The 12,628-nt window shown below is 43.8% G+C and overlaps 1 protein-coding gene across 1 annotated transcript; it reads left to right on the top strand.

Annotated features, from left to right (window-relative positions):
* Positions 1-1,673: 1,673 nt before the first annotated feature.
* On the top strand, positions 1,674-12,622 carry LOC116380268 (uncharacterized). Its single transcript, XM_031842215.1, has 12 exons — positions 1,674-1,807; positions 2,612-3,474; positions 3,623-3,803; positions 4,624-4,763; positions 6,720-7,285; positions 8,347-8,620; positions 8,849-9,044; positions 10,043-10,227; positions 10,458-10,553; positions 10,967-11,131; positions 11,507-11,600; positions 12,509-12,622. The coding sequence occupies exons 2-12, from the start codon at positions 2,652-2,654 to the stop codon at positions 12,570-12,572; spliced, it is 2,784 nt and encodes a 927-aa protein (XP_031698075.1). The 5' UTR covers positions 1,674-1,807; positions 2,612-2,651; the 3' UTR covers positions 12,573-12,622.
* The last annotated feature ends 6 nt before the right edge of the window (positions 12,623-12,628 follow it).

The following is a 12,628-nucleotide window of genomic DNA, read 5'->3' on the forward strand; positions in this document are numbered from 1 at the left end:
AAACCAACTTGGGTGTGGTCAATTTTAGTACTGTATTTAGGTGCAGTTTTGAGGTATTTGTACTTTATTTGAATATTTACATTTCATGCTGCTTCTACCTATAACTATACTCCACTAGACTTATTTGACAGCTGTTACTTTTCAAATTAAGATTTTACATTAAAAACAACAACATGAATTGTAAAATAGCGGTTAAAGATCAAACCATGGCTGGTCTAGTTATTTCCATTGTCATATCTCAGATGTCCTTGACTTGTTGATGTGACTTTTTAAACTTTCCCGATGGTTTCATTCAAATAACGATTTGAATCCCATAGAGATCAAACTATCTATTATTTCACTAAAAATCAAAGACTAGAGAAAAAATTTGATTAGACCATTTGTAGAGGCCCAATATAATGATAATTCTGTACTTTTACTTTGGTAAGATTTAAAATTGTACCTGCAATATAGTACTTTTACATTGTAGTATTGGTACTTTTACTAAAGTAAATGATCTGACTTCCACCCCTGGAGGAATGAGTCTAATAAAAAGTCTCACATGGTCTCACAGGTTTGTTCATGTGTAGTGTCGTAACATATTGAAACATTTGCTTCACATTCTTCTAATTCTCAAGGGGAAGTAAATTAAATCGAGTTAGTCAATTGATATGTAATTTAGATGACCGCTAAACTAACATGACCTAATCAAAAACCATTATCATTTCATCAAGAAGTGCTGCTTCAGGATCTACACTGATAATGAACCCACTATGACATCCTTATAATAATAATCTCATAGAAACGTACAGTGCTCTGGGTGAATCTCTAATGATAACAGATATTGATAATGTTTTTATGATATTCCAGGGACTTAGTTTTGCTCTAAAAAGTTGCATAAAATACAGGAGCATGAGGTCAGTTTACAGTTACCGTAAACATGCTCTATATTTTGAACATGTAGTGAACCCAACTGTCTTTTTTAGGTGATAATTTGAGGTTCATTTATCTGTATAGAGTAGCCGTATACTTTATTCAATATGATCTATTTCCTGTGTCTTGTCATGGAAATATCCTCATTTGTGTTCTGTAAAAACTGTTGTTTTTAAGTGTGACATACATAAAGTTGTTTCCTCTTCTTATCTTTCGTCTTCTTCTTCTGTTATCTTTAGTATACAAGTAGAGGTACCTGGTAAAATACAAAGCCAGCATCTGATATAATATACAGTTTACAGGCAGTGAAAGATATATTTTGTTAATAACTCAAAAATCATAGTTGTGTGGTGAAAAGCTACAGCAACATAAGTTATAACTTGATAATGAGACATCAACCATTAAAGTGTTACCACTGAACCCGCTGTCCCCTAAATTGACAAAGTGGGGTCCGGGGCCCCCTTCAGGTCTTTTACGAGGCTTCTTGGGATGAACTCGAGGCCGCCGTCCCCTTTTTTTTTGGCTCTAAAAAACAGCAATTACACCGTGGGTAGTTTTTTGTATAGCGGCAACGTCCACCGAGGGGTTACACTTTGCCCGCTTTTTTCTTCGTTTCGCCGGGTTTTCCGGTGTTGTATCGTCAGCTGTGGATGGCTGAATGGTGTGTGAGCCGTGGAGAAAAGAAGAGAGAGAGAGAGAAAAAAGAGAGAGAGCGCTTCCCCTGGCAGGCATCTTCCCCCTCAGTCAGTCTGACCGCCCACAGTCCGGGGGGAGAAAGTGCTGCTTTGTGAATGAAGGGAGCGGCGGAGGGCAGAAAACTAACTTTAACCAAAATTATTTCACCATTCACCCGGAGGCGCCTTCGACGGTGCGACACGCGGACCGAGAAAATACAGTAAGTCACGACGCCTTTTTTTTTTTTTTTGAGGACCTTGTGTGGCATTGATAGAAAGCAGATTGACAGGCTTTTTCTTTTTTTTTTTTTTTCGACGGAAAGATGAATGCATAGCAGCCCAACCGTGACTGGAATAACTGTGGTGAGATGGGAGGTCATTTCAGCGCAGAATTGAACTCCACAGACTTCGTTTTTTTAAGACGTCTGTTTTTGTTTTGTTTGTCCCAACCTGGTTTCCCTAGAGAGTGGCTGTCGGGCGAACAAATGTAGCTTCTTAAAGACACTTTGGAGTGATTTCGGGATGAAATGGGATCGGTAAACCGCATCTTGTGTTTGTAACTTGCTCCCGAGAAATGACACCGATCCGATTCGTGTTTTTTAGACGATCTGGCCCGTTTTTTGTCACTTGATCCTATTTATTCACACAGCTTTTAAAAAAGCATTTCACAGTTTCATGCAAAGTTTCCGTCTGCTTGCCAACGTATTTCGCAACATTACATGACTCATGCCGAAGACGTGCACTCCCAATGTCACCATGAAAGAAAAAATAGACTCATAGAAGACTCATTCATGATATTAGGAGGTTTCTCCTCCTCTAGGGAGTCTGGTCTGCAAGTAGTAAACATGAGATTTGATTACAGTTCTGCGAACACGCTTCTGGTGCTCCAGTCAGTCCTTTCTCTGTGGCTCAGATTGTGTTTCACTTATGTTGTCCTGTGAATGAGATCCCAGTGTTGCTTGATTTTAATCACACTCACTCGGTTCTTTTATTTGACTGAGGAATGCCATTTTCTTCTTTTGCAGAAGCTCCGCGGTCTGGTTATATTCGGAGAAGCTGTAAATCATGGTGGTCAGTTTGGCCTGTCTCTGCCTGGTGGTGGTGGTGGTGGTAGTCGGTGGTGACCCCTGCCTCATCATCAGCGAGATCAACGCCGACAACCCCAGACTGGACACCACTGAGTTTGTGGAGTTGTATCACACCAGTGGACAGCGGGCTTCGCTGGACGGCTACACCCTCGTGTTCTATAATGGAAATGGAAACATCGCCTACAAGGTGCTGGACCTCAAAGGCCACAGCACAGATGACAGGGGCTTCTTCCTGGTGGGCTCGGTGGACATGCTGCCCAAACCAGCCATCCTCCTGCCTCCCAACACGGTCCAGAACGGCCCGGACGCCATCGTGCTCTACCACTCGTCTGCCTCTCGCTACAGTGAGAAGATGAACGTCACGGCAATGGGGCTGGTGGACGCCGCCGTGTACATGACTCGCCGCACTGGGGGCGCAGAGTTCCTCGCCGAGACTCTGACGCCAGGAGAACCGGCCTTCGTCGAGGATGAAACGGCCCTCGAGGGGGACGAGTCGATCGAGAGGTGCCTGCTGTCTGAGGACCGCTGGGGCTTTCAGGTGTCCTCGCCCTCCCCGGGTCAGAGGAACAACTGCACCCCGCCCGCCGCCCCGGCGACCAGCCCCGTCATCACTGAGCTGAAGCTGGGAGGAGGGCAGGTGGACGGGTTCGTGGAGCTAACGGAGGCTCCGGCTGCTGGTCCTCTGGTGTTGGTTGTGTTGGATGGGAGAACGGACAGGGTCAGCGTGAGCGTGGATGTGAATGTGGACACCTCCAGGAACGGGTTGATCTCTGTGACCATAGAGAAGAGCTACATGAAAGGTCAGTGTGATCTTGTTCTATCGCTCTGGATGAGTTAATCGTTTGGAAAAGATACGTATCAGCTTCAATTCGTTTTGTTAAATCTTCATTCATTCACTCACTTTCGTTTAGTTGTAAATTCTTTGTTCCTGTTATGATTTCTTCCCAGGAGATGAGTCCGGGGCAGTGGCCGTTTACAGTGGCAGAGCCTCAGATTTCCCTGTGGGCAGTCCACTGAGCCAGATACAGCCTCTAGATGCATTTGTGTTTGCTGGACCTGGAAACAAGCCTAGTGCCAACCTCTCAGAGACTCTCATCCCGGGCAGAGAGCCCTACCAACTCAGCAACAGGCAAGACACTACGATAGTTTCCCCCTCTCCTTTAATTTCAAAAGTACCCCGCCACCATTTGGATGCAGTACATACAAGAGATGGAAAGAATCGGTGCTAGTTTGGTGAAGCTCATGAGCTATTTTGAAGACGCATTAGTGACATTCAGTGGTTATTTTTGAGGCTAAAGTTTCAATGTTGTGAAACTGTGTTTTACTTGGAAAGGGTCAGCTTGTGACCGCTGTTCCTCTTTGTTAATGATTTTTTTTTTTTTTTTTTTTACTGTTAAGTGTGTGTCATCACCGGAGCAGTACTCACACGTAGGCTCTAAATCACACTGAGCCAAAGTAACCCAAATAGATTTTGACATGACGCTCAAATTTGAGCAGCAAGTTTAATTCACACCTCACTGATGACAATTCAGCGTCATTCAGCAAGACCAAAGTTATTAAAGTTCATCCTGAGGGGGAGATCCATGTAATAGTCGTGAAGACATTTACTACAACTTAAAATGTCAACCTACTGGTGGCGCTGGATGACAAGTCAGGGGATCCACTGAAGGCAGTAGGATTCATCCTCTGGGAACCATGAGTGTCATGGCAATTCATCCAACAGCTGTTGAGATATTTCAGTCTGTGTTGCAACAACTGACTGACCGACAGAGAAATGTAGCATTACAATTGTGTTTTGTATTTCAAGACTATATTATTGGATAGCATAATGATGTGCTTTTATTTACCCACTGCAAAATGTATGAATGTTTCATACAACACAAACCAATTTTAATATTATAACCCTGCGAAATAAGGCTGAACTCATAAGGGTTGTTTTATTTTGTCAGTTTGAGAGAGGGAGGCTTCTATCTGAGTCGCTGTGGTGTGGCCACCTGGGCCAGAGATCCTGGGGTCTTCTGGGAGGCCCCGCAAACTCCTGCACAGCCCAACCAGTGCCCCTGGCCTAAGATCTGTCCGCACAGTAATGGTAAGTGTTTGAGTTCGCTTCATGAATTTGTATTAGACGCTTAACATTATCGAGAGCTGAATGTTGTTTGACGCAGCTTATGGGATTTAGTCAAAGAAAAGGGGTTTCTGCAGTTTACATGCAGTAAGGAAGGGAATGACAGGTAACGCGTGTCTGATTGACTGGCGGTAGAAAGATGGAATAGATAGAAGAATAGGCAGCCAAACATGGATACTTTCAACTGGATTATTTTTGAGGAACCAGGGAGTAAATCTCACAAAGAGATACGCAGACAGTGTGCTGACCTGTGAAGGGAGGAGAAGTTACAGATTCTATCCTTCACCAACTGAGGAACAAAGCTTCATCAATGTGGACACGTATTGCAAAATAGCAACTGAAAGTTGGTGGGGGATGCTGCTCCAAGGAGGAACTGGCATAAGAAGAAATGAAAGATGAGGTATCGGGTGCACAGAGGAAAGCCTGTGATTCATGTGGACTCCAACAGATGATGAGCTAAATGTGTGATGGAATATTATAAGGATCAGCTGGATTTGTCAAAATTTGACAGTGAAAAATTAAGTCACATAAAATACAAAAGTACGACTAAATGGACGTCGTGGTGAGATTGTTTTCTCGACTACTCTTTCGAGGTCAGGAAAGCTCTTTGAACCTCAATATCCTTATCATTTGGAGAGATTAAGATCTTTATTTATTACAATATTAAGCATGATGTGTGAGCCCTGCCCTGGGTTACACCCAGGTCAGATCTCCAGGTTAAGCAAACTTAATTTGGAATAGAAAACAGAAGGCTTTTCGTTCATCTTTAACCAGCAGTAAATCAGTCAGAGACACATTAAGGGAATCCAATGTTGTGGGAAAGACTTTGCTCTCTGAAGGATCTCTTATTGAGTCCTCAGCATGTCAACAGTATCAGTCCTTTAGTCGCATAAGCAGGAGGCTGGGGAGGTGGAGGGCGATGCAGCAGGAAGCGGTGCTGGTATGAGGGAATCAGCAGAGGACAATGATGAATGAACTGTTCAGTCTGTCACTTTAGTTGAGTCAATGCTTTCTGCTGAATGTGTCAACAGATTATTGTTTCGTTAGTATAAAAGCAGTGTGTTCCTAACAAATCTGTGATAAAGTACCAATCCTACTGTAAACTGATGTGTTGGCTTACTGCATGCAACACAAACAATCAGCCAGTGTATTTCTATTTAACTTCAGACCAAAAGCTTCTTTCTATGATAAATGATGAAATAAAACTACAAAGTATATATAAACAAGACAGTCATAGTCTCTAATCCTATCATAACTAATGAATATGAACAAGTTAATAAAAAATACTATAACTTTCAAGTTCATATTTCTATAATATTATATATCTATATATTGTATGTAATACTGCCATCTATTGCCATTATTAGGTACTGTGTTAAAGCTGTACTAACCATGAAATGAATGGAAAAATAAATTATAATATTATATAATAATCTTCAAATGCATTATAAACAAAGCAGACAGACTTCAATGTGGTTGTCTCATTCTTCTATATCGCTCCTCATATGTCTTGCAACAGTGCTCTGAAGTGCACTCATCCCTTATGGAAACTTCAAAAGATTTGTTTAAGAAGCTTAAGTGTTTGTAAGCATCTCCATTATCTCAACAAATCCCAGTGGATACAAAGTATTTGCCACAGGATTGTGGTTTTAGATACACTTATTGCCAATGAGAATACTCTCATATCTGTCTGTTAAATATGAAGCTACAGCCACTTAGCTTAGCACAAAGACCGGAAGCACTTGGCCTGATACTGTCCACCGGTAACTAAATATACCATCTACTGTTCCCTATCAGCATCTATGAAGCTCTTTGGTCATGTCCTATGTCGTTTGTTAAATCTAAACAAAAATCAAAGTGAAGTAAAGTAAAACTATTCCTTTAACAGCAGCCAATTGATAGCTTCCTGTTATGCTTTAGCGATTCCAGGAGGTACAGATTCACCATCTCACCTCCCACCCTGGGGGAGCAGTGACTTCCTGATCAATGAGCTGAACACTGATACACCTGGCGCAGCTGAGGACGGCGAGTACATCGAACTTTGGCACCCATCAGGACGCCGGGTCTCCCTGCAGGGCATCTGGATACTGCTGTTCAGTGCACACAACAACAGACCCTACAGGGAGATCGCCATGAGTGGACACTTCACCACATCTAAGGGCTACTTTCTGCTGGGCAGCGACAGGTTGGTGCCAGCTCCGTCAATCCGCTTGCCTCCTAATACCATCCAGAACGGACCAGATGCTGTGGCACTCTATCGCAGCCCGTTTGGTCAACCGTCGGCGACCCAAAGGGGGATCCCCACCAAAGGCCTGCTGGATGCAGTGGTGTACCGGCAGAGAGGATCAGACAGGGAGGCGCAGGAGCTGAGTAAAGCTCTGACCCCAGGACAGCTGCCTCTGCTGGAGGATCCAGAGGTTCTGCCTGGTGATGAGGCCCTCAGCCGCTGTAGAGGCCTTTACCCCTATGACCTGTCTGCTTTTTCAGTAAGTACGAAGTGTGAAGGTTTCAAAGGGCATCCTGAAATCAGTCAGTAGAGAATGTCTTTTATAAAGTGGTAGAAACACAACATTGTGGATAACAAAGAAGACGAATGCTCATTAAAACCTTAATTTCTAATGAATACAAATAGCAGTGATTAAAGGAAATAGGTTGCCATTTTGGGGAATTTATTTCTTGCCGAGAATTAAATTACTAGATATGATAAATGCAGTAGATATGAAGCTACACCCTGTTAGCTTAGCTCAGCACAAAGACCTGCAACAGAGGGTAACAACCAGACGGCCACCTCCGGTTCTGAATAGTAAAGCCAAGGTTAAGTGCCTTAAACCTGCATTCTCTCTACTGGCCAGCTGGGGTCGACAACTCTGGTTACAAAAAGGAGTCTAATTGTATAGAAGTCTATGAGAAAATGACTCTACTTCTCACTTGATTTATCACCTCAGTAAACATTGTGTACATGCGTTTATTGTCTCAATCGCCAGGTTCAAGTCTTCAATACAGCATGATGTTCATTTGGTAAATGATGTTCCCATTTATAATAAAATAGACCATAAAGCAGGGTATGCTTTAGGGTGTGGCTACATTGTGATTGACGGGTGGCTACCACTACTAGAGCCGTATACGTTGTCCCTACGTCACTCCTCCACAGTCCAAATATGGTCACTTCTGTTCACTGGGGAAAAAAACCCAAGATGGTGTCGGACAAAGAGACAAACTCAACGTATCAAAACTATGTGCAGTTTTTGGTAACAGCAAGCCTGGCTCGGTTCACAGGTCACAAAATCCCCTTAGCAGCACCTCATGGGCTGGACTGTTTCTCCACCAAGTGCAGTAATTTCCCGGAGTCTTGTTGAGACTCCAGGAAGTTGCTGTGCGTATTTCCCAAACTGTTGAACTCGTCCTTTAAATATTTGTCTTTTTTTTGTAGTCTTAAAAGCAGAAGCTAAAAAAAACGTGTTTCCTCCTATTTGAATTGATGCAGATGAATCCTTATTGGATATATTGCAACCGTTAGAATCATAAATGTCTGAAATGCATCAATCAGGTGGCTCCACCCACACCTCTGAGGGAGAACATCTGCCCCCGCCCCCCTCCAGCTCCTGAGGGTGTGGTCATCAGTGAGGTGGCTAGTGGCCACTGGACCAATCACAGCCAGCAGAGGTCCTTTGTGGAGCTGCACGGCCCCCCCATGACAGACCTGCGGGGCCTGGTGCTCACCGTGTTTGACCAGGAGTACAGTGGGACCGTCATTGCCCTTCCTTTGACCGGATCTGTTGACCAGGATGGATTTTACATCGTTGGAAATGTCACTGGAGCAGGTGAGGACGGGAGGAGACCTTGTTGTTCAGGGATTGAACCCTTTTAGGAAGACAAAACTAAGAAAAACGTCATTCCTTCAACCTCATTCTTAATGACTCTCCCTCTCTCTCTCTCTCTCTCTCTCTCTCTCTCTCTCTCTCTCTCTCTCTCTGTCCTTTCCCCTCTTCTTTTTCTTGTTTTGTACCCATTCTCCCTATACTGCTTCACCTCCTCTCTCTCCGGCATAGATCAGACTTTCCTGGAGGGCTCCGCGGTGCCGGTACGAGGAGCAGTAGTCCTGTGCTATGACCTGTTCAGTGTCTGTAGAGCTGGCACTGCTCTGACAAATTCCAGCCTCAGAGATGTGCTGGTGTTCAGTGAAAACCAGCAGCTGCTCTCCTCTCTGTCCACCACCAGAGGGAGACAAGTCATTCCAGCTGCCAGGTAAACACAGGAGAACAATGCGAATAACTGACAACTTTTACATGTTTGAACTGTAACACTCATTTTAAGTCTTCAACCCAATTAAGGCTATAACCAGCCTGCTGAAAATGTCATATAAAAGCCTTCATCTTAATTGAGTTGAGGCCAACGAAGGAAAGACTTTGGTTCCTACTCAGTTTTGTTTTTTTGAATCACAGCTGGTTCTCTTTTAACAAGGAAAGATTACCATGGCAGCTAATCCGTCAAGACGAATAAATCAAAACAGCCCGCCTACGAACCACTCAATATTCTGACATATCACATGTTTAAACACCTTAATTCACTTCACCATCTATAATTATTCCTTACATTTGAGATCTAACAAAACGTTTAACCAGAATGAACATAATTAAATCAGCATGAAGCCGTGTCGGGGGGAAAGAAAGGAGAAACCCTTTTTAGAGTTTTGTTCCAGGTAGAAAATCTTTGAGGTAATCGGTCACAATCAACTATATATGAAGGTGTAGGGGGGGGGGGGGCGCCACCGACCACCTCTGCTTACCAATTTTCTGGGGAGAGCTCTTGATTCCCGACTGTGATTGTGTTGGTGTAGCTATTTACAGCAGCGTTCATATTCCATCACTGCAGCTCAGGAGAACACGAGGATGCTTTGCCAACAGTCAGTGTTGTTATGGAGACAATGAGATGATGTAGTGAATCCAGGGACATGAGGCCGATTATCCAGGTTCACCAAAATTAGGCTGAATGAGATTCCGACTAAGGCTGTCATACGGGCTCCAAATGGTGCATTCATGTAAAGTTTAAACATCGCATAGTGCATTTGAGTGGTAAGCATTTCTGTGTATTAAAAGAATCCATGTAAATATTGCAAAATATATTATTACCTTAAACTACTGCCTGCAAACCAACATCTGTTTTGCTTCATGTCATTCTAGACTTATGATCCCTATGACAGCTGTACGTATATGTTCGTATTCATACATGTATTGCATGTGCAGGTCAGTGGAAGATGGTCCTGTTTCCCTGAGCCGGTGTTCATGCTGCGAGGTGAGGAGCCCCTCCTCCTGGACAAGCTCCTCCCCCACACCTCACAGCACCAACCTCTGTCCGAGCTCCGCCTTCTCCAGTCACATTGACCTTTGCCTCGGGCCGCTGTCCAGTGACTGGCAGGAGCAGTCGGCAGGTGAGGCGTCATAACTTTTTTTTTTACACATTCATATACATGAATACAAACATTGTTTACACAAATACAGCAATGAGGTATGTCCTGGTGCCTTGTTGCTGCGGCATCCCTTGTTCGATCCCAGCTGGGGATTCTTTGCATGTCATGACCCTCTCAACAACAACAAGCTACTGGTCACAGTAAATATGCCTTTTATAAAAGCTGACATCCTTCTTCCCTGTTTTTCCCAGACTGCAGTGGTCTGATCCAGGGCAAGAAGGTCGCGGAGGTGGCTGATTATCTGGAGCAGAGGTGTCACTGTGGCATCTCTGCTTTGTATCTCCAAGGTGAGGCACCTTCACTCAGTATAAATGGGCTGATTTCTACAAAGGAAATGACTCGTATGTTCAGTGAATCGTAAAGAAAAGCTAATAGACCGCTGACACTGCGGGAGAACTGGATGTTGCTGTTACCATGGAGTTGTAAAGTAGGGATAATTTAGCTGTCATGTTGAAGCAGGGCACCGTCGTAGAGTCCGTAGATTCTGAGTGTAGTGTGGTAAGTAATTCTCACAGAGGTGTGACTATTTCCTTGCACATCCTGCATCCCTCATGTACACTAAGTAACTGTCATAAATTGTGCGCTTCAGATGCAGACGCCCGTCCTGTTTCCCATTTACAGAATCTACCAAGCTAAAGCGTGACCCGAACACGTTCATATGTAGATAATGAAACATTTCTCCGTCTCTGCGTCTCTCAAGGAGCCAACTTTTCCTGTGTGTCTGGGTGGCTCCGAGTGTGGGGGAACATCCAGGCGCTGTCGGACCATCAGAAGGCCCTCATCATCCAGACATCGCACATGAAGCCCTCATCTGCACAGGGAGACGTCTGCTCTGCTCCATCCACAGACCGTTACACAAGCACAGGTTAGCGTAAAACAAAAGCCGGCAGCCGAGTATACGCTTAAGACGTGTCACAGCTCATCATCATCACTTCAAAAAGAAAACAGAAGCTAATCCGCTAACTCAACCGATTAATAGTCTGCTGTACAAATCCAGATTGTTTAACCTCTGGTATGGTCCCTAGGGTCTAAGCATGGCAGCCAATCCTTGGTGGTGATCTCATAAATTGTAGATTTCATATATAATGAAATCTGTGATGAAATCTGCGTGAAGCCGTCCGTGAGCTTGTCGAATCTAAAGGGAACAAAATCTGTTGCTGCTTTAAATTTTCATCAGGATGTTTTAATGTATTAACTTGTACAGAAAGTGTAACTGAGTGTTTATTTGACTCTCTCCTAGCGTCTGCCCTGGGGTTACAGATCGGGCTCATAGTGGCAGTGCTCCTGCTGCTCGGACTGGGAGCTGCTCTGTTCACGTATTTCTACAGGAGGAGGTGAGAACTCCTCTTATGTTATTCTCCTCGTCTCTCTCTCTCTCTCTCTCTGGTCTGCTGGATGTGCATACTGATCACAGATATTTCTTAGTGCCTCTTTACATCATGTCAACAGCATTTCATTTCTATATTCTTTGCTAGTCTGCTGGAAATCATCGCACCGCCAGATCATCAACATAATCGTTTGACTTGTGGTGCCTCTTTCAATTACACAGTGATTGAGTGCGAATAGCATATTTGAAAATAACTGTGTGTAATTGAGAGTCTATATTGCTCATTTCATCTGAAGATGTGCTTCTTTAAGATTGATGTCACTCTCGTGTCTGTACAGTTACGGTAAAAAATAAAACTACAGCCAACAGAGGATTATCTCAGCGTAGCATGAAGACTGAGAGCAGGAGGAAACAGCTAGTCTGTCCTATAGCAGCTCATAACCTGCAAACTAGTGAGCTTTAGAGGTGCTGGTAGGCAGATTTGTTTAAATTTAGGGGGGGGGGGAGCCAAGCTACCTGTTTCCAGCTTGATATCTAATGAAAACACGTTGCATCACTATGAATTTGAGGTAATAAAAATCTGTGTGGCTTTAATCCATATTTGTGGCCCCATTTTCAGTTTGTAGAATAGCACATTTGAAATAGTGAAATATCAGCAGTAAATGTCAGGTTTTGGTGTCAGACTGTAGTTCAGAATTAAAGAGCAAGACCCTCTTAACTGTCTTCACATTTTTACGCTAATGTAGGAAAGTCATGAGTTTGTGGTCGAGATGCAGATTTCTCGACCGGCCCGTTCTTATTCTTGGCCAGTAAAACTAAAACCATGAAACCATGAAACTCCTGAAGTACTTTGAGTGACTGGAACCTAGTCGTGTCTCTGAACGAGTTAAAGCATGACTGTGTCTCTATTCTCAGGCGCCCTCTGGACTATTACACCATGGAGCTGAATGAACATGCAGAGGGACTGACCGATCTATAATCCAGGCATCTGGAAGTGCTTGTGTGCTTGGGAGGACTTCAGCAGAGAGGAGCGGG

Source organism: Anarrhichthys ocellatus, unplaced genomic scaffold, assembly GCF_004355925.1.
Source record: "Anarrhichthys ocellatus isolate YVR2014 unplaced genomic scaffold, GSC_Weel_1.0 scaffold4, whole genome shotgun sequence".
Lineage (NCBI taxonomy): Eukaryota > Metazoa > Chordata > Actinopteri > Perciformes > Anarhichadidae > Anarrhichthys > Anarrhichthys ocellatus.

Bases quoted from the DNA above. Each gene is read 5' to 3' on its own strand.
- LOC116380268 (XM_031842215.1), top strand. From the start codon at position 2,652: ATGGTGGTCAGTTTGGCCTGTCTCTGCCTGGTGGTGGTGGTGGTGGTA. The intron at 3,804-4,623 runs GCAAGACACTAC...TTATTTTGTCAG, and splicing joins CCCTACCAACTCAGCAACAG to TTTGAGAGAGGGAGGCTTCT. The intron at 7,286-8,346 runs GTAAGTACGAAG...TGCATCAATCAG, and splicing joins ATGACCTGTCTGCTTTTTCA to GTGGCTCCACCCACACCTCT.